The sequence below is a fragment of the Lagopus leucura genome, unplaced genomic scaffold, assembly GCF_019238085.1.
Source record: "Lagopus leucura isolate 7727_CA_CO unplaced genomic scaffold, USGS_WTPT01 Super-Scaffold_100040, whole genome shotgun sequence".
Taxonomy (NCBI): domain Eukaryota; kingdom Metazoa; phylum Chordata; class Aves; order Galliformes; family Phasianidae; genus Lagopus; species Lagopus leucura.
In genome coordinates, this window is record NW_024962289.1 from 2,255,034 (window position 1) to 2,281,164 (window position 26,131).

Consider the following 26,131-nt stretch of genomic DNA (forward strand, 5'->3'; position numbering starts at 1 on the left):
AGCATTGCATCGCATGTTTAAAAAGAATGTTGTCATACATGCAGATTCCTGAAGTACGAACACCACATCTTGGAAAAACTTCAGTATCACTGAAGGAATACGAGTCTGAACAGGGAAGCATGAAACTTCAGACTTCATTAAATTTATCTCAGAATGCAAATTAAAGCAGCTCCCAAAGTCCTTTTTGAAGGTGAATGAGTAAGCCCCAATATTTCTGATGACTAGCTTAGGCAGGAAACAATACCAGGTCTCAGAAGTGCTCATTCAAAATCTGCCACGCAGGGATAAACAAGACCTAAGGGCTCATCCTCTCTAGTATGGCTACTGTGAGTGTAATCTGGGTTTGATGCAAGTTAAGTAAACACTTCGGGTCCTGACAAAGCATTTATACAACCAGCTCTTTGCTTAGGAACAGTCATAAAGAGCAATATGTTTGCACAATTTCAATTTCGAAACCAATTTGTACATGTAGCTCCACAAAGTGTGATTGGATTAATAACAGTTATCACCACAGTTAAATATCTAACATGAGGAGTAGGGGATTTTGCTTTTCAAATGTTTCACACTTCAGGTAAGTCTTAAAAATGAAACATGTTAAAAGTCTACACAGCAGTCAGACCTTCATTAATATTAAACTCCAGGAACAACATCCATTTGATGGGTTTATTGACGTGTGGAGGCCAGACTAAGAGCAAATTTAATTGCAAAGTGGTACAACTGGGATGTTTCTCATTTGGAGTATTTGATAAAATGTAGAACAAACTTAAAGTGACACCGTGACTTTGCAAATGTGCTGTGTTGTTTTTTCTTCTGGAATGAAAAATTAAAAAAAAATCCTTAAGGAAGCTGCCTAATAAAAAGCAACGACACGGCTGAACTCCAGCAATCTTGGTGATAGATGTGGAAAGGCCCAATTAATGAAAACCACCCTAAAAATAATACTCTCATTGTCAAAGAAAGAATTTTCATCTTCTTCAGCACAAAATAAATGCTATTTTCTCTTCTTAAATGTACTCCACTGCCACCACTACAGAAGAAAATCCTCAAACTGTTGCTCTAGTCTTCCACCCTTCATAACAGAAAACATTACTGAAATACTATAGATAACCTTTAAAAACCTCCATTAACATTTTGCCAAAGTCATAGATATAATTTTATCTGTATGCATTTTTAAGTATTGATACTGGATAGTTTTATTTGGAGTTAAATTTTCCACAAGCGGATCAAGAAAGTTACATGCAGTGCAAAACACTGGAACTCTATGCAGTAATAAAGTTCTAACAAACACATTTCTTACACTGGTTCATGAAAATATTTTTTTCTGTACATTTTTTTCCTCTGGATAAAAAATGAACTGATTTTAGACAACTGTGGTTAATCACCTCAGGAATACAGTTTCACTTCCCCCTCTGTTCACACCAAAGAGGAACCAGACTCCACAAATCTACTTAAGCCCATTTAGAGGGGCAAATTCCTACTAAGAGGGTTAAGCAAACAAATTCGATCCATTCGCCAATGCATTGAGACATGCCAATTCTCAATCCATTTCTCTCTGATAGCTCTTGCATGAACTAAAGCTTATATTAAAGCTAAACTCTATATGCGCTGCTTGCTGGGACATGTCTGGGCAGTACAGACTGATCTGTCTCAAATCTGCTGAGTAAGAGAGACCGAAGAGCTGATGCAAATTAACCAAGGGAAAACAAAGATTACTCATGCTCTGCGCGATTAAGATCTTAATCATGTTTATGTCCAAAATAAAAGCATTTATCAAAGAATAATCTGCTAAGTTACCTGCAACTAGTGGAAGATGAAACAATTAAAAGGAGATTGGTAAAGCTGGACTTCAATAGAAGACATGAGACAATGAGAGATTGCCAACAGCCATTAACTTGTTACACACAGGAAGGATGGAGTTTAAATGCAGGGGCTTTTCTATCACACCAGAGAGGCAGTATTTCAACATTATGTAAATTATGTTTAATGACGGTTTAGTGAAGCTTCGCATATGCTAATTCTATTCACACCTGCAAAATTACATACAAGATCCTACTTACCTCTTTTTGTAGTTGTGACTAAAACACTAATTTAAGTAGAGAAAAGGTAATAAAAAGGAATAAAAAGGTTCAGACTACAGAACGGAGTAGATGAGGAATGGTGAGGCCACTCCAGAGACAAATCTGCTGCTGCTTCTTCCTGACTGAAGTCCTTGTCCACTCCATCACACTCCTTCAGTTAAACAACACCAAGCCCAAAGCTCCTTAGAATAAGTCTGTAAGATCTATTATAGACTAAAAAAAAGTCTGCCAACATTCCAGGCTGACTAGAAGTTGTGAAGCCACTGTGAGAGCAGATCTAGGCAGTGCCAGTACTGCTGTAATGTTGGAAATATTAGCTCATGTTCTGCACTGCTCTAGGCATAGCTGTGAGCCATGGAGCTCTTATCTGAGGAGAGCTTCACTGTGTTAAACTCACTCCACAAAGATTTCCCATTAATACAGCACGAATTTTCACTGTGCAGTGTCATACTCTGATCCAAATAAACTGAACAGTCCATGAGCACATTTAGACTTCAGGATGCTTCCTAACAAGTTTACTAAAGTCTTCACGGTTTCTGGTATAGGGGAAAAAATTAATACAATATGCAATTATATGAAAATCCATACAAGATTTAGAGTATCTCAATTGCAATTGGCTCTTGGTGACAGAAGACTGTTTTAAGAATAAAACATATAGGGTGTACAGAATACATGTACTATCTCAATTATCCCAGCTGTAGCAACACAAACAAGGCTACCTTTTCTATTGGAGTAAATCCTTGTGTAAGTGCAAAGTAGTTATCAGATGCATATTAATCATTTTGACCTCTTCAAGAGAAAGTACCAATGAGGCACAGCATGTAGTCTGAAGGCTATCTGTTATTTTCAGGATTACTCCAACAGTAGACTAACAAGAAGACAGAGCAAACAAAAGGCTTACAGAAGTGACCAACTTTGTTGGCATCTGAATGTAATCACTACACACTGAGGATTGCCATCACTCCCAAAGTGCTGTTGCTGACTGCCAGTGGAAAAGGTGATCTCCCTCTTTATTTTTTTTCCCATTTTTATTTCTTATCTCACTCTCTCCTTTCATCACAAAGCAGCCTCGCCTGGAACAAAATAAATAAAACAATTTCCTGCTTTTATTCCAGATTTCTGATCATAAGCAGGAACAAAAAGCCATGTTAATTTAATATATTATGGCATAGCTGCTCAATCAAATGCATCAGTGAAAAATTCTGCTGAACCAGGCAGCATTCTAAGGAGCGATGCTGTACTAAACTCCATCACAGGAGTTTCTACATGTGCAGTTATACCTGACATGAGATAGATGAGAACATGTTCAAGGAGTGCTTGGATTTTGTGTTGAGGGACATGATTTAGTGAGAACTATTGGTGACAGTTGGATGGTTGGACTGGATGATCTTGTAGCTCTTTTCCAACCTCGGTGATTCTGTGATTCTATGTCTTAACTATTCTGCAAAGCAAAGCCACTTAGGACACAGTATTTACATATAGTGTTCTTTCTGTGTACTGAACAACCAGAGCACACTCTGACTTACAGAGCTGCTCTGATAAGGGAGAATGTGTGTGCATAGCATGCCAAATGACCTAGAAGTGCCACCCTCCTTCCAAGGAGCCACATCTAAAATACTGGACTCTCTGACAGATTATATAAGAACGCCTTTTAATCTTGTTGCAATCAGAACAAAACAACCCTCAATATTTTTTAAGCCATTCCCAGTGCCCTCATGGATTAACATATAAAAACCCTGCCTCTTACTAGTGCAAAAATAGTTGAAACATTGTAATCCTTTAGGTATTTTGAAAAAGAATCAGACCTCATTATTATGACAACCATAAAAACAAACAGAATGCTGATGTTAAAAGTTCTCTTTCACATTATTATCTACCACTAAAACTATTCAATTATACTTAAAAGTCGTGATCTTCTCATTTGATTGTACACTTCTCTGCTCCTGAGAAAGTCTTGCAATCTCAGATATCAGTTCAAATGAAAAATGTGGAAGCTAAAAGGACTGATATAATCAATGAAAGCAGATCCTTTTAGGCACAAAAGAAAATGAAGTGATTGTTTTTATCTGCTGCAAGAACATTCAAGTTAGTGATGTCTAACCAGATGCACAGGGCTGAATAAGGATTAGATAAAGAAAGTGCAGAAAGGGAAAAAAAGTCTTTCTAACATGTAATAGAAATGTGCAACAGGCCTAGGTGAGTAGATTATACAACAACTACAAAACTCTTATCTGCTAGAATATAACTTTCAATATCAGGAAAGGTATGTGTCAGACCAAAGGAAAAAAAGTGGGGAAAAAATTGAAAAAGGAGAAAAAAGACTTTATTTCTAAGTTGAGTTAATTTCTGACATTCAAAGAGGATGGGGAAAGAAGACGTGATGCTGTGGCCAGGAGTTGTGCCTAAAAAAGAGGACAAGGTACCTCATTCACTTGTTCAGTACTCTGATTCTTTCACTGACTGTGCAACATTTCTTTACCCAGAGGCAGATGAGCAGGTCTGTGAGCTAGTAGTGTGTCATAAATTGTCCCAGTTCACTCGGTCCAATCCACCACCTTCAGGTCACATTAACCAAAGATACTTAGAATTTAGTCAGTTGTTTAACAGACTCAGATAATGCTATAAGTGAAAATTGCCGCAGGCATTACAGGTATTGACCTCAATCCAAGTTACAGCATATGCCAAATACCTGCCTTAGAAATGCAAAGCAGTGAGGGCTTCTCGTTGAGAAGATACAAACGGTATACTCAATTTGCTCTCAGGTGCCTAAGTATCCTACATGTTTGAGAAAGAGGCTAGCAATCTTTTTAAAACAAGAAAGGTTTTCACTTTAACACAGGTACAGATTCACTGCTAGTGAAAAGAGAAGGAAATAACTATGTCCTCTGTCTGTGTTGTAATGCCAGCTATTGAGAAGACATAGGAGGCGCTCAGGAAGAGCGCAGATGTACTGTGGGGGTACACATATACTCAAAAAAAACAACGGTGAGAGGAGTAAGATCAACACCTCACCATGCTAAGAAGAAAATCCACTGCTTGAAAAACATCTAGTATGGCTCTAAGGCAGGTGAGAAGGTCAGTGGATTTTGAGTGCAAACAGCATATCTGATTTTAGCATCTCTTTACTCCTTCCAATATACAGAATCCTTAGGAAAATCAGAACACTGGAAGAGTTCTGCAAGTGGCACAGTAGCCTGGCAAAGCACTGCCAGGTACCTATGCATCTCATGGATGAGGAATTTCCTAGCAAAGCTTTACGATGCTATTCGAGCTCCTTGAGATTTTATTCAAATCGCATCCATTCATGTCACCTCAGCACCCCCAGAGCAGGTCGAGATCCCAGCACTCTGCAACAAGACAGCCGGGAACAGATTCAGATAACAATCTCCTCTGTCGTGGAAACAAAAAGCCCTGGGAATTCTTGAAGGATACTTCTCTGCCTATATTCAATAGCAGAATAAGTGTGGGTCATAAGTGTGACAGACTGCATCCTTTATATCTGTATACATGTGTGTGTGGTTTGGGCAAGCATATTGGAAGAGCACATGGCGTGGGCTTCTCCAAACTGAAAAGCTTTAAGGGAACACTAGAATGTACACAAAGTTGGACTTTCTCCAGAAGCACACTGAGTAAAATAAGGCATCATGGCTTGAATTTCTCAGAACTAAAGAAAACACGATTTGAATCTTCTCACTCACTAGTGAGCATATATGATCTGTGACAGCAATCCTGGGTAAATGGAATAAGGTCAATAAATGGAATAGATACTGTTTCTAGGGATAAACGAACACTTGTGCAAGATTTCGTAGGTGATTTGAAGGCATTGCGCTGCATACCTAAATGCATAGGTGGTGCCACAGGTTGGTAGCTATATTAACAATAGCCAGCTGCCAAACTGCAAAAGGTAGGTATTTGTACTGAGACAGAGGTTAAGACTTGTAGAAATATGCAGAGTCTCAAAAACTTCCATCCTCTGAGAGTCTTCTGTTTATAGAAACTGTCAACAGAACTTTGCCATAATATAATATATTCATATATTCACCAGAGGTCAGGATGATAGTGGTTCTAGAAAGCTGCATTTAATAAAACCGTAACGTATCAGTAATTTGCTTTTTAGATCCAAAATCCTACAATGTAAACGTTTCCAACAAGAGGACATCTCTGTCATAGAGGATTTTTTTTTTTTTTTAAGTTCTGAAGATAACAATAGCTTAAGAGAGTAGAGAGGAATTTTTGTTCTGTCTTTTTAGAAGCATGATTAAGTAGTCCTCAGTACAGGAAACTGGATGATAAAGCTAGGGGATGCTGCAGCATTACTCTGCTACCTGATCCTGGGGGCAAGCTGAGAGACACCACTTTCTTTGAACAACAGCTGGCTGGGAAATCATTGCAAAGGCATCTAATATTTTGGGTGCCACTGTTTCTTGACCAGACTTCAAGTCGGGTAAAGCAGTCTGTACTCGTGGTCAGAACATCTGTGGATAGAATGTTCTCAAATCTTTTCTCATGGTAGCTGAAGCTACAATAGAACTGTCAGGGGTCCTTGGACCACACTGATGTGCTCAGCAGAAAGAGCTGGAAATGTTCTCTTTTTTCCAAGTCTTCGAACTAGAATTCTGGACAACACAGTATTAATGCAGAAGGTATTCTTCACATAACTATTACAAACATTTTCTATACCTGTAACACAGAAAATATCTACCATGCAATTCAAACATGTATTTGTTTTTGCCTTCTTAGGGTTCAAGAACACAAAACAGGAAAATCTTTACATTTAATTATTATGTAAGGTAGGAAATAACAGAAAAAAAAAACAACAGAATTTTAAAGAAAAGAAGAAAGAAGGTCATTGCCTACAATGCTGCATGGAAATCCTCTGATTCAGTAAAAGGTTGAGAGAGAAATGCATAAGGAAGGCCGCTGTACAAGGAACACGTATGTCTTATCCATTTCATTAAGGTTTAAGTTTACCGTTTTAGTAAGCTTTGGAAATAGAGAGATAATTCAATCCCAAAACAGGACCATAACTTTAGCTGGGAGCATGCAAAGAACAAGTCTGTGTTAAAACATATCACGAAGACATACTCTCCACTCTGTTCATACACTCATTTACTATGTACTTGATTCCCATTTAACAGCTCACACTGAATGTTGTTAGGTACTAACCTATAACAATATAAACAAAACAGTTGAAGTGTTTTCTAAATAGACCACAAATTGCCTGGTTGAAATTAGCCTAATTAAAAAAGTCTCAGTAGATGCACGCAGAAGACATACAAGCAAGAAATAGGATAGCTCTTAACACCAGTTTCCACAACTGGATCAACTTGTCTCTCCAGTCTTTTGGCATTTCATTACAGAAGCAAATTAACTGATTCATATCAGAACAAAAACAACCTTCCATGTATTTTTTTTATTATGTTCATAGTATGAACAAGGTTAACTGCTTCTCAGGTGCTACTAAAACTATAATTTCATAAATTACATCGTAAGGGTTATCAGATTTCATAAGAGACCTAACGCAGGTGTTCCAGTGAGCAGGTACACATCCCACCGCTAAGCAGCAGGTTGTTGGCAGGCATTTCTCAGCTGAAACAACCGCAGTAATCTCTACTTTGGAGTAAGTGTCTCTGGGAGAAAAGGAGAGAGATGTTTAATTCCCAGGCAGTAAGAACATGAAAATTGCCTGTTTTGTTAGGAGAGCTGCAGAAAATGCCTTTCTGACAAAAGTCAAGTGACCTTTCTTTACCAGAAATGTCCTGCACACTGCTTTCATATCTGACAATTTTCTCATGAAATTTTCCTCACTTATGCCAATTTTTGCCAAATGTTGTTGACAGGAACACAAACTCAGACTTCAAGTTTACACAGGAATTTACGTCAGTAGCATCAACAAACAAAGTAATTGGCACTGAAATTCATTTTTATTATTTTCAGGTAAGGAGAGCAAAATACACAAATTCTCTCCAAAGGTCCTTATCACAGAAATTGATTTAATATCAAATCCACACAGATCATAAGCCAGTTAACTCATGGATCATTTCTGAGTGTTCATTTCACAAGAATAAAATGGCATTCTACCTAACATTTTCTTTTGCAGTCAGTCATAGGGAAAAACATCAATTTAACTGTAGGCTAGCTTATTAAGGATAACAACCCATACATTCCTCATAGTTTCTTAAACATTTAAAATAGTTAAACCGTATCTGTAGCCAATATTTTGGTAACATCTCACATTACCTAGTTGGGTCATACAAAAAAAAGCCATTCTCCTTTCTTAAGGTTACACACGCTAGGGAAACTATCTGAAAAAGAATATCACTGCCATAATGACATTTGATTTTCTAAACAACAGAAGCAGAAGTTCAAAGTTACAATTCAGTGCAAGGATTAAAAATTAAGGAATACACTGGGTGTTGCTTTGCCTCCACCAGCCCTACCACAAAATTCTCACATCCTTTTAAAGATACGCCCAGCATTCTGTAACAGAAAAGCACAAAAATTCACAAGAAAGTACTCACACTGTTTGGGTGTTGAATGGCAGCTTCATACTGCAGTCTAACCCGCTGTGGCATCATCACATCGTCCTGAAATAAACAGCACGCTGTTACTGAATATAAAAAGGGTCACAGTGCAGCATTCAGACACACATTAGAATATGCTGTTAAATTAACATCATTTTACTGGCTTGTACTCAGACATACAAATGGAACAAATATGAAAGTCACTGTGACCATTGCTTGGTTTCTTTCAAGCACAGAAATAACGCATTTGCATCTAACTTCATCAGTGCCCACGAGCAAGTGGAACTAAAAATGAGAAAGAACATTTTAAAAAGGCATTCTTATTTTCATTTGCTACTTTGCTTCAATCTCAATAGATTAAAATACACAGAGAACCATTCCCCTGAATTTTCTCTAAGTGATCTTTCAGTGCCTTCTTTAAAATATATAAAAAGAAATGCATGTGGGAAAGAAGGCCAACAGAGGAGCGTATGGCAGAACAACAGTCATTAACAAGAAGTAAACAACTGTAAAGTGCACACACCAATAAGAGATGCAGCTGATAACATCCTCAACTCAAAAAGTTCTTCGCATTCTTTCTTCATAGGCATTCTTTGCAGTCTGAGCTGTATGTAGTTCTGTTGCTAAGTACAGGCCCTCTGCCTCTAGATCTTCCAGTACAACGTGTTTTATAAGCACAAAAAGCAGTATTTGAGAGTTTATGAAATTCTAAGCAAAAGCAATAGAACCCCAAGACACACAGAAAACACATCAGTGTTGACTTGGCTTTGAAACACTACTTAGATGTGAGTTTGAGGTTTATGCTTTTTGCGCTTGTAGCATGAAGGTCTGCTTTATTTACACATGACAAGAGGGGTTGCCTTAAAAGAACTTAAACTTCCTGTCCTTCTTTGACCAGACAGGAGAAATCTCTTTAAGATTATATATTTTCTGCACTATGGCTTTAGTCTGTTAAAACAACCAATTTTAGCACAGATTTTCCTCCCTAAGTTTAATCTCCTGAGTACTCCACCTGTATTCTTCTCCATTTTGGTTTCATATTTCTTCCATCTGAGTATCAACTCCAGCTTTCTTATATGGTGGTTAAAAGTAACAGAAGTAACAGAATTAGATCCAGCTATTGAACACAAATCAAGGTTAAAGATAAAACAACATAATATTGAAACTGATTCTTGCACCACACAAGTTCATAAGAGCAGGAAGAGATTTACTGTCAAAAGCATTAGTCTGCATGCTGCATTTAAGGTAAGTTTAATAATAAACATGAGAGATGTTAACCATTCTCAAAGGCAACATAGTGGAAAAGAAAAATCTGATTTTTCAACCTTTGTGATAAAGGGAGAAGAAAGCTCTCCACATCAGTTACTTTGACTAAAGGGCTTGTCTTCTAGTCTACTGTACCAAGAAGTCATCAAGTACGCGTTACAGCAAAACACTTATCCTATCCCCTCAAAGGACAACAACAATTTTCTGTGTCAACTAATTGTACAGCTATTTTTGAAACTGAAATGTGGTTTTCATGCACAATACAGAGTTATATTTTGACTGAACTTTGTTTACTACCTTAAGAATTAATTATAACTCTTAGATGTCACCTTGTTTAATCCCTACAAAGCAATAATACAAAATCCATCAATAAGAAAGGAATGAAAATGCTCAGAATGAGGTCACTTTTGTCTCTTACAATATACAACATAGGCTCTCATGCTAAAATACTCCAACATACACGATCCAGCACAGCAGATAAATTTCAACAACTCATGCGTACACAAGGATGAACAATAACTTGACTTAAATCACCCAAACCAAATTCAAATGTTCTATTCAATGTTATGCTTTTTTGAGCAGACAACTTGACAGCAAAGGTTCCCCTACCAGAACACTGCGGCATTCGCACTCTAGTGGCAAAACTAACAGAACTACAGAACTGGGTCTTAGGCTGCCATCGAGACCATCGCTAAGCTGGATGTTACAGAATAAGAAGGAACACTATGACCATAAAAAATGGAAAATGCCCTTCAAAAAAAAAAAACAAAACAAAACAAACAAAAAAACCAAATACATTTTTATTCTTTAATGCTTGAAAATGATGAACTCTTACCCAGAATGACCTTTAAACCTTAAAAGAAAAACACAGACATTTATTTTCTATTTATTCACCTACAGTTTTACACATACAATGCACTGAAGTTTAGTTTTGCTAAGCCTGAGTTCATGGAAAGAGAGGGAAAACAATTTGTTCAACGACTTTAATATTAGACAACTAAATGTTCAATTATTTTATCCAGTTGCACATTATATAATCACAAATGATTATAATAATTAAACCAACGTTTTTCAGGATATTTTTCACTAATGTCATGTCAGACAAAAGACAGTAAAAAAATATTTGAATCTAACTGCAAAAGCATATTTAATTTGTTTAGAAAAATGGACTACATTCAGAGAAAACAAGGTATAGTCAGTCTGTTTCTGTCTCCTACGTGTGTGTGAGTAGGGAAGATAACATTGAATATATATATAAGTCACAAAATCTGTCCTGGTAATAGAATAGGAAAACAAAAAATAATTAGTAAATAAAGCTTTCAAAGTGACTCTGCACCAAACTTTGTAGAAGAATGTAGAAAAATTAGGTAACACTTGGATTTAGTTTCAGCTAAATAGGTACATAGGTGCATACAGTGCAAACAATGCCAAGCAGGTACAGAAATACAGCACCACAAACAGAAGGCAACATCAGGCACTGGAAATAACCCAGAATTTGTACAAATGTTGTTGATTACAAACACGTTTCCTGTTCTGCAGTGTCCGTTCTGAGTAGGGAAACAATTTGCTGAAGGATGGGAGAATGAAAAGAACTTTATTTCACATGAAAAGCCAGCAGGGATTTCTAAACAAGCCCAGATGTGTTTCTGTCAGTGGGAGGCTGTGATCTCCATCACCTTTCAGTCCGACAGGCGCTCGACTGCTCGCATTCCTACCAAACCTGTCCCTTCTGTAGAACATTGGCTCACTCCTGTTGAGTTCTGTACAGCTTGCAGATGCTGCAGGATCAGCAAAGCTCATTATACGGCTATCAGCCGGGCTGTTTTCCTTCCATCCAGAGGCACGCACAACTACAATTATAAACACGCACAATTTACACTGAGCTAGTTGCTTTGTTTTACTTCATTCATATGTTTAGTTGAAGCAAAGGAAATTAAGTCAATAATCCGAGCTAAAGGATATTATTCAAAGCTGTTGCTGCTTCAAGTATGTCTTTCTTTAGTCATTCTGAGTAAATTCAAACAATAAACATTCACTGGCTTCTTCAACCAGGCAGGCTGCCTAGACCACACGGAAATCCACAGTGATAACTTGATAATTTTCCATTGAAAGTTTTTTTAATTCCGCTGCAGGAAGTGAAATAAAACATACAACTCAATGCACAACACAAATTTCCTTTTTAAAACCAAGGACAAGCTCACATTAAATGATGCACTAATTGAAGCTCGGTACTGTCCTGTCTGAATCTCACATCATAGACCTCATCATATGCTTTTCTAATTCCCTTCATTTGGCTGTTCAAAAAAAGCCACAAACAACAGAAAAAGAACCCAGCTGACGCACTGCATCCTGACAGCAATGGCACCTTGTGCACTGCAGATACTGCAGGTGAAATGCAGCTTGTTGCAACATCAGGTGGAAGGTTTGATTCCATGACAAACAATACGGCATCTCCAAAGTCTTTCACTGCGCCCAATGGATGTTCATCTATCCTGCACCTGCTCGGACTGTAATTAAAATCTTCCTTTGCAATTGTTCAGTGTAACTCCCTGACCTGGGGAAGCAGAAGGCCTGTGACCTCCAAAAACCGCTCTGTCAACAGGAGCATCAGTGCAAAAAAAAACACTCATCACAGGCAATTTTCCAGAGGCAAGTTTTAAAATTAGCCCCACACCATTAAAAACATTAACACTGTGCATTTGAATGGCTGCTGTGCAGACACCTGAGCAGAGCACATCTCAACTACCTGTCACTACTTGCAAGATTATGGGGGGGGAAACAACTTTTCTGCCTCTGAATTAAATTGAGCGAAAAAAAGCAACAGCAAAGGAAACACAAGTCTAAGAAGCTGAATTTATGGTGCTCTCCTTTTCTCTGGATCGTGGCAACTTAAAGGCCTATAAGGGAGGACATATTTGGTGACCTTGGGCACCTGACTGACGAGCACATTGCATCAGTATAAAATTAATTAAAATCTTCCTATGAGGACTCGAATGGCTAGAAATACTGCAGGTCAAATAAAAAGACACGCTCAAATTTCTTCTTAAACAGTCAAGAATCCTCCAACAGTGAATAAACCTGAAATATTGGGAAGACTGAACGTTTCTTAGGATCCAATGTGTGTTCTTTTTAAATAAACAGGTTTTTATAGGCAATGTTTGAGTGTCAATGAACACAGAGATTCAAATCAAGGAATTTTTAGTATAACCCTCCTGCTGTGCTAAAACAGACTGAATGTTTATAGCAAAGATGGCAACCACTACAGAGAGCTGACAAACTAATACCATGATAAAATGCAACTGGTAGATAAAGTAGCCACAGATAATTTGAAGAGGAGAAAAAGTAACTGTGAAACATGTTAGCATAATTAGTGAATTCTATTGTCATCACGACCAAGATTTTCTGAGACTACAATAAGAACAGTTTGTTAAGTATCTTCACATTTTCTAATTCACTGGTGGGAAAAAGGCCTCAGTAGTTTAGAAGTGAAATCTGTAACAACAGCTACAGCAACGAAACTCCATAATAGCTATTAGTCAAACAGCTGCCACTTCATACTAGAATAGGCTGATCAAATTCTGACAGTTCTGAGCTCTGTAACCTTTTTTTCCCCCACATTTCTTCCCAATTTGTTGTCCTCACAGATCTGTGTTGAGAGACATAACACAAGCAGCTTGACACCAGCTGGAATGGCGAGAGAGACCGTCTCCCTGGAGCCAGAACTCTCAAAGATGCATAAGTGAAATGAATGCACAAGGAGACACAGTATTTTAATTCACCTATATGAAATGCACGCAGACTATTGATACAGCCCATTTCTTTCCACATCCACCTACAGCAAGCCTGCAATTATTGCTGCATCTGAAGGTCAATTCTTTGGCATCACTGTAGCGCGTTCCACACGGCTGATGTCAGCATTCCTTCCTATGGAGCCTGACTCTGGGTTGGTAACTGAAATGAAGAAGGTAGGTGGCGTGTGGAAGCAGAGCTATCAAACAGCTGGCAACATCTGTGTTTGGGCTATGATCACAACATTTTCTGACTATGGTCAAAATGTTGAGCAATTTTCAGACTCTTAGCAGTTTCCACATGAATTTTATTTCCTCTGACCTGTTTTCAGCAAACAATGGTCGCCACAAGGAAAGACAGTACGAAAAACACTGAAGTCACTTGTTTATTATTTCTTTGTACCAAAATCAGGGCTCTGGTCATTCAGAATGTCTTTTATTTTGAGGCCTCTAGCTCAAAGCAGCTACAGAAATGTGTAACACAAAGGCTTGGTGCCTTCCTCCAAGCTTATCCATACTGGAATTCATAAAATTCTCAATCAAATCACTTTGACGAAGTCATAATTATCAGAAACATACTAATAATAATCTTGCAGAAACTCAAAACCATTGCTGATTGGATTTCATAATAGATGTAATAGATCCTTGTCTGCACAGCTAGTCAGCAAGTAGAAAAATACACAGCAGCACGAAGGTGAGTGCTGCATAAACATCTCTTTGATGCACATGAGCCTGACCTATCCAACACCCACGGATTTCTGTAGGTGATTTTGAGTTCCACGTGTTCAAGAAACGTTCAGTTTTTGTTTTCTGACATACCAATATGCATCAGTTACAGCATTTCAAAGCTTAACTCATCATAAACTTGTATACGAACATTAAATACGCCCTGTAAAAAACTACTAATGAGAAGCCAGGATACATTCAAATGAACACTTTCAAAAAAGAAAACTGAGCAGATAAACATAGTAATAGTTTAAGAAAAGAAAAAATACAGGTGAGAAAAGCCAACAGCAAAGCTTAATTTCTTAGAAAACAAGACAAGAAACTTCTGCCACATTGTCTTGATTCAAAAGAAATGCTCCAGTGATTAGCCATATCTTGCAGCGATTAATTCACAGAATTGCAACTATCAAAAAAGCCTTTCTACCCAGCTGGTACGACAAACAGAGCCCATAAACTGAAAGAGTACCCAAATTAAAACCTGTGTGGTTATAAGGCTGTAGAATTTGCATCCCTGCTCTCATGAAAAAGATCATGACACTAACAGGCAAAGCCAATCATAATGTTAACTTGTAGTCTATCTGAAAACCTACACTTCCAGCAATCATTTCCTCCTAAACCAGTCAATTCAGAGGAAAGAATTAATCTTCAGGTGAAATTACATGAGATCAGTGAGCCTTAAAGGTCTTGCTCTTCTTGCCTGATCCTAGCCACGTGGCACCATTCCTCAGATCAGCTATGCATATTGGTGAAACCCTTCACTGCATATCATACTGCATAAAGTCAGATAGTTATCTGCAGGTGAGTGAGCTGAATGGGTTCACTGAAGGAGCCCAACAAAGGACGGGAAAAATAATATATTCAAGAAGGGAGGCAAGGCATCTCCAATTCTGCATCAAAACCCAGCAGATTAGCTCTTAGTTTCTCATCTATACCACTTTCTAAAGCACGTGGGAAAGCAAAAATCCTAAAAACACCTGAACAACTTTGCACAATTCTGCTCACAACTTCTTGTGAAATCCCATAGAATCAAACAGTGATATAAGGTTGTGGGCCTTCTGCAGTTTGGAAGACAACTGTAGGTCTATAAATATTTTTAAACACCCAAACACCTTTAAAGAGCTTTTATTTATGGCAAATCAGGCACCACACTAAAAAGAACAAAAGAATCTTATTGACAAAATGGAATTTAATAAAATCCATTAACTTACTGAATCCAGAAAGCAGAGATAGGTTCCTGAGCTCTGCATTATTGCTTGATTTTTAGCAAATCCAACTGTTGAGAAAATAAATATAAAATTATGTGGTAGGTTTTGAATTTTTTTTTTTTTAATTACTGCAGCTCAGAACAGATTAAATAGACAAAAAAAAAATCAGTATTAGGAAAAATATGATTTTTTTCCCATATTAAAACCAGGTAACTTTTAAATAGCTACATACACACTCATTTCAGTATTGCTCTCTGTGTGGTTATCAACTGTATGTGTTAGAATTCTACCACTAAGCAGAATTAGACTTTTACCACCCGTCCCAAAATACACAATACATAATATTTATCTTGATGAGTCCAGCTGCCCAGATCTCATACCCAGCACTTCAGATGCTGAAAAAGATGCCCAGATATACATGTATTTAAATCTGATCACAACAAATAGAAGACAAATTTCTGTTCCATGTTGCAAATACAAAACCTTGAGGACACGTAGTACTGCTGAGGATGTGGGGGTTTTTAATTCTTTAATGGGAAAACTAGAAAGATAAAGCTAGGAAGTCTCACCATTACTCAGAGTGGGGTAATTTTAAACATTATCATATCTAAAATGCCCGATTTTGCATGTGAAAAAGAATCAATCTTCTGTAAATTAGATGATACAGCTTCGAATTTGCTCAGGGAACAAATTTAGCTGGGCTCAAAGGTTCAATTAATTTAATTCACAAGCTCCTTGGCTATTTTGCTGAGTTACCCGAGAAAAAGACTTATTACTGCATTGCTTACTGCTTCAAAGGAGCATTCTATCAACTGCCAGCACAGCCGTTAATACAGCGATAAAGGCTCTTCCTTGTAATTGTTTGATTCTGAAGTACTCTGATTAGTGGAGAGCCTATGAGTCACTTTAAGTTCTCCACAGGTTTCTTGCATTATCTTACAGTGTACTTAGAATCGACTTTCTATACATGTATGAATACTTCACACTCATCTACAGTTACTCTCATTCTCTTTTCTTTTGGCAGTAAGAAAAGGCAGCTGGCAAAGTCAGCACCTAGCACAACACAGAGCTGAGCCTGGCACCAGCAGTTTTAGCAGGAAACAGTTTTAGCAGGCCTGAACATGCCAAGCAAGAGAAAGCCCACTACTGCATAGGACCTTATAAAGAAAAAGTACAGGATATAACTAAATTTGCTCGATGTCAGTCAATGCTCAGATATACCACTAACAGCTGTAAAACAGCCTGTATTTACATTTCTATCTGCATTTCGAAATGCCCCAATATCTCAGCTGTCTTCAGGATAAACTAATGAATTGCTGTGAATCAGTAATGAAACAATTGAAGCAGACTCAAAGACAACTACAAGATGACAACTGTATTACTGTGAGAACTTTTGAAATACCTCACATCTTGTTTTCAAATAAGATAATGAAATATTAAATATACTTTATGAGAAAAAAGTTGAAAAATATTTATTAAGACGAAGACAGAAGTCGCCCTAAAGCTTTTCTTATGCTGGACAGTAACTTTGTAACTTTGAAGGGAAGGAGAGAAAAACATGCATATTTTAAAAATTCTTGAAACAAGCAGCATAGCTCCCTGTAGAAGAAACTAGATATTAAAAAGTTTTCTCCACAATGAACCCTATGTTTGGCACAAGTGAAAGAATTTCCTTAATATTACTCTACTGAAGAAAATCAAATGTTTGTGCCAGGTCTCTGAGTTTTGTAAGGCCTGCTTACTTGGTGAAAAGAGCCTGTTACTATGGTTACAACCGTAAAAACTTAAGCCTCAGTGAGATATTAACATTCCTTACTCTTGGAAAGAAAAAGGTCTCCTTTTTTTAGGCAAGTGACCCTTTCTTTTTCCCTAGGTCCCCCCTTTTCTTTTACATGTTCGAAAAGAATCAGAAATAAATCCTAATCTTGTGTAAATAGTTGAAGATGTGAAGCCTGACTAGTACATTGTTTCTGTAGTAAAGCATCTTCTATTAAAGGAAAGACTCCTTACAGTTGTAACTAGTCCTTAACATAATAAAAGTAAATCACTGAAAGCAAACAAATACTATGGATTTCAAGTAACCTGCTCCTAAAATGTAACAACCAAGAAGAAAAGATGTCCTCATTCTCATGGTGACCTGAGGTTGACTTCCACATGAATAAGCTTGGCTGTTTTCTCTCTTTTTTTTTTTTTTAAAGAAAAAAAAAAGCATTTCATACTATTATTTAAAACAATGCTCACAGCTGTGCCCTGCCCCCACCCAACCATTTCTTATAGATTTGGTCAGGTTTTGGCTGTGCTAACACTGGCAAATACATGTTAAAATGACAATTAATCTGACATCTCTTTTTAGTGGCACGAGATAATCATTGTAGTTCACAGCTCCAGCTTAGTTTCAGTTCTCCAGAGTGCAAAGGTGAACTGACTTCAGAGTATTACCATAAATTATTGTCAAAATATCATGCCTTGCAAACTGAAAACTAGTTTACATACATTAGTAATAAAACAGTTCATTTGGAACAAGACTATATATAGGAAATGCTTTGTTGAAATTGAAAATATATAACAAAATATATATATAATATTTTTAATATATATAAAAAGCACTGCTAGCAGCTTTCCAAAGTACCGTAATTAACAGCCTTCTGTATTATTCTTTGACTTTCCTGCTGAAAAAAATCACAGCCTACTTAGCTTTCTATCTCACCAGCCACCCTCTCACCCTCTGCCTCTTCAATTAAAGCAACTGCTGCCTTATCTTCCAATTCTAGCAAAAAGAGCGAGATTTAAAATCAGAAATACAGTTTTACAGTTCATATCCCACCATCTGTACATTCATCCTACAGCAAAGTACATTATAATTCAACTTGATGGTTATTTACAGGCTGACTGCAGAACTCCAGAATTGGCTTGAATTTAACCCTGTTTTAAATCAGCAGTTTTGCAATGGTAACTGTAAGAAACCTGCAATCTTCATGTTAGGTAACATAGCAGCCATGAATAAAGGAAAGAAATCTATAGCTTGTAATTAAATTGCCTTGCTTGTAATGATGGGTGTAGAACTTAGAAAAGGGGAAAATTGTTCAAGCTCAGGAATCAGAATTGAGATTCAAAAAGAAAAGAACCTTTTCACACAGTTTTGCCCTTAGGGTCCTTTATTTCACATTTTTAGGGTCAGTTCTACAATCCTTAAAAATATTTACTTTTTAAACGGTTATTTAAGAAATCTTGTCTGTCTTTTTTTCCTTAAAACACATCCTTTGAAGATAAATCAGATATCAGAAGGCCACAGTAAAACTGCAAGCATTAACAACATTGTGTACACTACAATTAAACAAAATTCTTCTGCTGAGTAGAGCACAAGTATCAAGCCAAGTTCTTCTTTCCTGGACATATAAACAAAGCCTACAAAGCCAAAAACAATGGGGCCAAATTCTAAATTAGAATGAGCTTTTGAACATGGAAATTTGGAAAGAAATGTGGTGGTTTTTTCCCCCATCACAATGCAAGTGTGCTACTAAGATACTTTTCAAAGTAAAAACCAGATGTCTACCATAACTATTAAAAAAAAATCATTAAAAATACCCACTGCTATATTACATACCTCCTCGAGGCTGAGCTGAATCATTACTACCAACGACTACTGGAATACCAGCATCTTCCAACTTAACCTTCCATTTAGCGATGATTTCAGCTGAACCATCCTATAAAAAAAAGATGACACAGATGCAGCTATTCTAACACGTGTGGTAACCCAACCACAATCCAAAGTAAAAATCCCTATCACAAACAGCGCTGATTTGGTCAGTATTTTCAATAGGGTCTGAGACATACCTTACTGGCATCATTAAAAATTGACAGCTCCATGGTTTGTTTAAAATCCTGCTCCCAAACTGATTTTAAGCATTCATCTAGCCAATGCTGGCTATTGTGAACAGGCACGATGACTGACTACAAAAAAGACAACACAAAATGTTAGTAAGAACTACTTTTTTCATGTACTTACAGCACAAGAACATTCATTAAAAAAAGGGGAAGTGCCAGATCTCTGTAAAACTAAGCGCATCTTAAGAATGAAGAAGTAGGCTAGGTACCTTTGTTTTCATTATAAATGAATGTTCTACTTTCATGTCTATCAAACTTCACATTTTTTGAGTTCTACAAGATGGCTTTAGTAAATCTCCAAAGAAACAATAGAGACCACTCAACCAAAAATGCTAACAAAACACCTATAACAACACACTAGTTTGTTTCTAGCCTCCTTGCATTTCATAAAACACTCTAGTTTCCATGAATATACTTTACTCACCAATTTTTTGTTATGCTTACTGCCCAATTGGTGATGCTTACACATGCAGCCTGTATTCTTGGGCTCTAGCCAAGGTCTTTTAAATGACTCTATCTAAAACTGTTATCAAACACACCAGAAGATGACTTATGACCTACTTCCTGAGTTACCATTTCACCCACAGCTTTTTCTCTTACAGCCTCTGTTGTTTCAGCCACATACTCACAAGATGTGAAAACCTACCTGAAATACTTTAAAATTGGTTAGCAATCATAGCTGAGGATTCCTCATCCTGTCACGGTACCCATCATTATTCTTACCCTGAACCTCAAAAGTGTTTCTGTACTTCAAAATATATCTTACATTCACAGCATGCAAGTCCTAAGAAATTAATCTCAGCATTAATACACCAGCTATGTTTGTAAAGGGAGAGTCCAAACCAGTACCTGTGGGGGCAGCTTATAATAGATGGGGAACTTAGGGCACAGGGCATAAGTACCTTGTAAGAAGTCTCATAGGACATTTTGAGAAGTTCCTAGAAACAGAACTCAAACCCCTTATCATGCGGTGCATAACCATAATGCAAAGCTGGAAGGAAGAGAGGATTAGTTCCTATTGGAGCACATGAGTATCTCAGAAAAGAAAACTGCAAGAGTACCTAAATGGACACTTGTGAAAGATTTCCCCTACACACAGATACACGTACACTGTGACAACACATGCACATGTATCACTAGGCAGATACATTTCGTGCAAGTGTTGTTTCATTGGGTTTTTGTTCCTTTGTATTCACAGAGTAGGATGCAGGTACATTCAGGTATCCATATATTCCCTAGTACAACGATTAATGAAAAAACCCATAAAACTTCACAGCAAAATGAAGTAAACCTGTAGCAGTTTGAAACCTGATTTTGGCAGGATGCTATAACAGAAAAAGGGGGTTTAAGTAGAGGGAAAGCTACCTTAAGTGTTTAAGCAAACAAATTCTTTGACTTCTGTTGTAAAGAGATAAACAAGTAAAAGAAGTTAAAGAAATAAGTAAAATGGAATACAGAACAATGACAACATCTGGAGAAAAAAATCATTTCAGAACTGTCTGAGATTATTATATCAAGACTTCAAAAAATAAACAGGTCTGAGGTTCTAAACCAAGATATTTGAAGTACTCAGGATTTCAATATTCTTTATATCTAGATGGCAATTAAAATAAGTCCCTAAATGTTAATGTTAATCATCCTACCTTATTCATTCAGAAAGAAAAGGATTCCCCCCCTTTTTTTTTTTCCAATGCAGTTTTGGACATCAAGAATAATTAGTTTTGTTTTTTTTTTTTTTTTCCTAATTAACTCAGTAAAAATGTGAGCATGCCACCACAATTAGATTGATGTTGGCCTGAACACAGTAAAAATGCAACTTATTTATAAGCTTTTGTTCATGGTGAGCTCCTGGTTTTACTCAGGGGAAATCAGCAGTTAGATTTAGCAGTGGATTTATCATGTTAGAAGTTTTCTGCTTAGCTTGAACTGACCTGATTCACCAAGATGCTCTGATCTCAGCACAGCACCTCAGAACATTCTAGCACATTCCTGAGCACATCACTGTGAGCCAGTTCTACTTTCACAACTGCCATTACAAGAAGCCAGATGCTTGTCAAACCTGGGTGCAGAGCTGATCTGCTGCTGATTCCTCCACGTAAAATGTGAAAAAAAACTAATAACTGTACACAGCAATATGCTTCAATTACCAGAGAATTGCTAACACTGCACATCAAAGCGATTCCTTGGGTTCTATCATTCATTATCAGTACATTGCTTCTCTGCATTTATGTTCTTTTGTTGGTTTTAAGTCAAAGAACAACTGAAAACACCACAGACAGAAACCTTCATTTCTCTCCAGTTTACTTCTACATGTGCAGCCTGCTTTGAAAGTTGCAGCTGGCACCAACTCTGAGCTGAGTATCCATAAGCTGGCCTCTACCACTGTGTGGCCAGAACACACCAATCTCGTTGGCTTATTTAAAGAGGAATAAACCTCAACTAAGACACTACGTTTCACTGACAAGTGCAGATTAGTACAAAAAAGGCAGCTGATAGTAACCTCATGAGATCCTGTCTAGTTGCTCCGTCCCAAGATGAGGTCAACCCCAGCTCTGCTGCTCTTGATGTATCACAGTCTGCAGTGCCTGCCATTGCCTTGCTGAGCCAATCTCTGGCAGCTGGCATCATGGAGATCTGGAGCAGTTTTCCTAACCTCTTAACTCCTATGCTGCAGTTTTCTTTAACTACTATTTCCCACTCACAGCCCAAGTTATTACTCAAGTTCTCTTTGCAGCAGCCATTTCTATATTTGAAAACTACCATGATGACAGAGAACTAGAAATACACATAATGCACTTCCAAGTAATTTTAAGCCAACACAAGGACATAACTTGCAAATAACTTGTGTACATAACAAGATCAGCTATCATTCTATCAGCATAACAAGATCTCATAACAAGATCAGCTGAGCCAGAATTTTCCTTTGCATTACCTGAGACTGATTTATAGCAAAATCCAACAGAGAAGCCTTTCATGGCCTATAGATTCTGGACATTAGGAAGTATTACTTTTCGGAAAGGGTGGTCAGGCACTGGAATGGATGCCAAGGGAGGTGGTGGAGTCACCAAACCTGGGGGTGTTCAAGGAAAGACTGGATGTTGTATTGAGGGACATGGTTTAGTGGGAGCTATTGGGAATAGGTGAACGGTTGGACTGGATGAGCTTTTAGGTCTTTTCCAACCTTGGTGACTCTATGATTCAGTACAATTAAAATACAGAATGATGAACCAGATCTGGATTTGAGCATTGTGACACTTCAGATTTGCCCTGGACATCAGCAGCTCTAAAATGAGGCCTGAAGCTATTTCAGCTATTTAGCATAGTAGTTTTGCCCTGACTAAGCTGAAGATGATGATTCTTGGCTCCTCTGCTAAATAAGTTTTGATCTATGGTAAAAATGGCAATGCAAAAATGACTAATGGATAGTTCAATCCGCTTCTTTCTACAAATGTATTATTCAACAAGAAAATCCTTCTTTCCACTCTCAGCTACACTGCAGAAAAACAACACCTCAACTGCAAGACTGAAGTGGAGAAATATGTGTTTAAAATAATAATAATAAGTGTCAGATATCAAGCAATGGAATGTTTTATGCCCAAGAAATCTCTTATTTCTGGCATTACCACCATCCTTTTCTAGTGAGGACAATAAATAACACCAAAGTGAAATGCTATTTTCAGTTTCAGCAAATCTCAGTTCATGCTGGCTCCAACCTTCTGTATCTGAATGTGAAAATAAATTCAAATAATCATTTAAACGCCACTGAAGATTCTACAGAAGTCAGAAACTGCTACCCTTAAACAAAGCTTGTGAATCAATCGTTGTTCCGAACCATCTAGGAACTTGAAATTGCTGGCAGAAACGTGCCAGTTCTGTTACATCTCACCAGTTGTACTGAACCCAGGAAGATTTCCAGAACACCTGCCACAGGACCTGAGTTTCTATGAAGCTCCCCAATTCCACCTAACAACCTGTGCTGTTTTACTTTGCAGTACAAGAATGTTTGCTTCACTAAATACAAATGTAAATATAAACTGCTGCCAAACCATACCAGTGGTACATAAATAAATTTGGGCATGGGTAGACAGTATAAAGGGTTTGTTCAGCCTGGAGAAAGCTTAGCAGCCTTCCAATACACGGTGGAAGCCAGTAAGAAGGAATGAATCAACTTTTTACAGAATGGACAGCCATAGGACAAGGGGGAATGGCTTTAAAGTACGAAAGGGGAGATTTAGGTCAGATGTGAGGAGGACATCCTTAATCCGGAGGTGGTGGTGCCCCATCCCTGCAGGTGCCTGAGGACACGGATGGGCTGTGGGCAGCCCGTGGCAGGAGGTGGAACCGGATGGTCTTTAAGGTTCCATCCAAGCAGAGCAGTTCTATAACTTGTAGAAAAGAAAAAAAAAAAAAAAAAAACAACCGAATAAATTAAAAAAAAAAAAAAAAGTTCAAAGTCCACACAACCACACACCCAAACGGAAAGAAAAAAAAAAAAATACAAAAAACTGCCCACGCAGCACCCCCAGAACAACCCGGCACGCCGCTCCTTAGCGCTCCGCTCCCGCCCAGAGCCCGCCCCGCCCCCCTCAAACACACACACGCACGTACCACCTGCACGGAGCCGAGGGGGCTCCCAGCGGCCCTCTCCGCCTCCGCCATGGCCGCCTCCGCCCCTCAGGCGGCCCTTTTCTCTTCAGGAACCGCCTCGGAGCGCCGCCGCCCGCCTCAGGACGGCGCATCCGGCCCGCCCCGCTCCATCGCGCCCTTCCCGCCCGCAGCAGTGGCGCGTGCTCTCCCCCTTCCTCTCCCGCCGCCTCCTCCTTCGTGGCGCGCGCGCGGAGAGGCGGTTGCGCAGAGGCCGGAAGCGCCGTGGTGGGGCGGTGCAGCGGGCGCTCTGTCGTTCGGAAGCCTCACATCGTTGCTGCCCGCCGGTTGTGCTCGGTTCCGTCCCTCTTCTTCGGGATTCTTTGGCCCAGCCCTGCAGAGGCACCTATAAGCGTGCCCACAGTTTCCCCGCGCGGTCCCTCGTATTTGTTCCAATTAGCACATCCCATGCTTTTAGACGCCCCTGCTCAGTGCTATCCTTGTTATTATTTCGTAACCGCCTTATAATACATGCGTTTTCACTGGCAGTGATGTTATTATCAATCATTTGCTTAGTGGAGCTGTCGTTGTGCAACCACTCGCTTCCTTGAAAGCACTCACAACTAAAAGGGATTGCAGGACGAGGCCCTGCACAACAACCTATTCAGAATTATTAAAAATTCACACAAAGCAATCCTTGTCAAGCAAAATCCCGAGATTATCCGTGTTTATCTGGAGCGCCTGTTACACAGCCAGACAATTCAAGAAGCAAACGGAGCAGAGTTATCTTAAAATGTTTGCTGGCACACCAGGCTGAGAACTGAGGAGGTGAGGAAGGCAGCCAAGCGGTAATTCACCCCAGGAATCAATTTCGAATTATCTGCACAGCTTCTCTCCATCCAGCCTGGGTTTAATCTCTCTGCGAACAGCATCGCTAAATGCAATCATTTCTTTTTCTGGCGATGAGAACTGCCAGCACATCCGTGTCGCCTGCGTGCTTTGCTTTATCTAAGAAAGTTAGTAGAATATTGCTTTACCGACACTGAACCACACAGAAGTTCCAGTCAGACCAATGCCTCATTATATGAAACAGCCTACAAGGCACAGAGAACCCCTCACTTCCTTCCCCCAAGGAAAGAGAACCAATTGAAACCACCAGAAGCGGTTTCTAAGTTATGTTCTGTAACTGACCACAGAAGGTAACTAAATATTTATTTCAAATGTGATTTTCATTTTGGACAGAGTTTTAAGGGTCCACAAACACGCAAAAACCATTCAATAGGACTTCACTCCAACCTAGGCATCCAACTTCACTGTGCAAGCCTTTATCTACTGGATTTTAAATGGAATTTTTGTACTCTCACTTAAAACCATTTTCAAAACAGCAGTCCATTGTTCCAGTGTCTATTCCTTTTTCATCTGAGTCAGAATGAAAAGTGCTCTCCTAGAGCTGCCATGACAAACTTGCTTGGAAGCAAGCACAGATGCTTTGAGCTTAGTTGTACTTTCAATTGCTTTGCTTTCAGGATTTTCACAGTAGTGGAGAACAGCACAAAAGCAGTTATTACAGCTAGAAGCATTACAGAATCAAAGGCATTTTTCATCAGACTACCTTTCAGCTTTTATTTCTGAAAGCCTTGTTAGGATCATTACTAGAAGTTCACAGTTCTGGACAACTTAGCTGGCAAATAAGTTTTTTTCCTTGTCTTGGTGGAAAGGCATAATATCTAGAAAGTTATTTTGTTCTCTCTACATTCAGCTCTCATCTCAAGAGGACACAGACTAACAACAATATGGACAGTTTAGACGTACCACATTGTAAGCACAAATCTCACTTGACTTTACTCCCCAAAAGATCAAGCTAACTCAGGGTTTAAAATAGTATCTTTACAAATCAATCCATTTGACATTGCTGAGCACGTGGGCAGCTTGGTTTCACTGCATCTTCATTACAAAGACAAGAACGAATGAGGACAGAGCTTTTGTCACATTTGTCTCTGATTTTACAAGATTCAATGCTGATATTGCCAGAACACACTATGTTGAAAGCACCATTCAATGAAGCAGGTAAAATG

At 38.4% G+C, this 26,131-nt stretch overlaps 1 protein-coding gene across 5 annotated transcripts in view; it reads right to left on the reverse strand.

The window, feature by feature from the left end:
- The window catches only part of B3GNTL1 (UDP-GlcNAc:betaGal beta-1,3-N-acetylglucosaminyltransferase like 1), a 117,104-nt gene that overhangs the window by 88,686 nt on the left and 2,287 nt on the right, over positions 1–26,131 (reverse strand). Inside the window, exons 1-5 of one of the 5 annotated variants that reach the window (XM_042883983.1) lie at positions 24,084–24,187; positions 19,422–19,538; positions 19,192–19,291; positions 15,591–15,655; positions 8,600–8,665 (exon numbers count right to left, since the gene is read on the reverse strand). In XM_042883983.1, coding sequence (XP_042739917.1) covers positions 8,600–8,665; positions 15,591–15,655; positions 19,192–19,291; positions 19,422–19,538; positions 24,084–24,131 — 396 coding nt within the window. In that variant the 5' untranslated portion in view covers positions 24,132–24,187. Of the gene's footprint in view, positions 1–8,599; positions 8,666–15,590; positions 15,656–19,191; positions 19,292–19,421; positions 19,539–24,080; positions 24,188–26,131 lie in introns of those variants that run through there. The other 4 variants (XM_042883982.1, XM_042883984.1, XM_042883985.1 and 1 more) reach the window with 4 other exon arrangements.